Genomic DNA, 729 nt, shown 5'->3' with positions numbered 1-729 from the left:
TTCATTCCACAGCTGGTGAAGATGAACGTGAACACCGGTGAAACGAAGATCTGGCACGAAGAGGGAAAGCTGGTAAGCGAGCCTGTGTTCGTGGCCGCCCCCGACTCCACCAAAGAGGACCAGGGTGCCGTCCTCTCTACCCTTCTCAGCAAGGTTAGAAATACTTTTATCCCACAGTAAGCAAAGAAAGGTGCTGTACCACTGTGTAAATTGCTACGAATTTATACGTTTTTGGTCGTTATTACTGTATATAGATGAAAGGAAGCTCATACCTCTTTCTGCTTTTAGGAAGACCCAACGTTCGTGGCGCTGCTGGTTCTGGACCCTGCCAAGTGGACAGAAATAGCGCGTGTGGTGTTCAAAGCTCAGGGCACAGTCACTCCCACCTTTCATGGACAGTTTGCTGGTACCAATGAGAAGGTCCATCTGTTCTAAGAGGTTTCACAAAACCGCCAGATACTCGATTAAATATGTATTATCCACTGATACATACTCTCATGCATATTGAGCATTTCCTGAGATCTGAGTTCTTATGAAGTGCTGAAAATGGAAAAGGGGAAGGAAGAATGGCCGAATATTATGTTTTATAAAAAGAAGAAAAAAGATGAAGCGGTTTTGAATCTTAACGCTTAAGAAAATGAAGTATTTCTGTGTATTCGTTGTCCGGCATTTTTATTGCTTGATATGCATCTTTGCGTGCTTAGTTCTAAGTCAGACCTGAGAGAGAGA

The 729-nt window shown here is 43.6% G+C and overlaps 1 protein-coding gene across 2 annotated transcripts in view; it reads left to right on the top strand.

Annotated features, from left to right (window-relative positions):
• LOC119592077 (beta,beta-carotene 9',10'-oxygenase-like) overlaps positions 1-596 on the top strand; it is a gene marked incomplete in the record, with an annotated part of 8,242 nt that extends 7,646 nt beyond the window's left edge. For both annotated transcript variants that reach the window (XM_037940891.1, XM_037940890.1), the window contains 2 exon segments: positions 13-153; positions 289-596. In XM_037940891.1, coding sequence (XP_037796819.1) covers positions 13-153; positions 289-435 — 288 coding nt within the window.
• Between the last annotated feature and the right edge of the window lie 133 nt (positions 597-729).

Source organism: Penaeus monodon, chromosome 29 (assembly GCF_015228065.2).
Source record: "Penaeus monodon isolate SGIC_2016 chromosome 29, NSTDA_Pmon_1, whole genome shotgun sequence".
NCBI classification, from domain to species: Eukaryota; Metazoa; Arthropoda; class Malacostraca; order Decapoda; family Penaeidae; genus Penaeus; species Penaeus monodon.
This window is presented reverse-complemented; position numbering and strand designations above follow the sequence as displayed.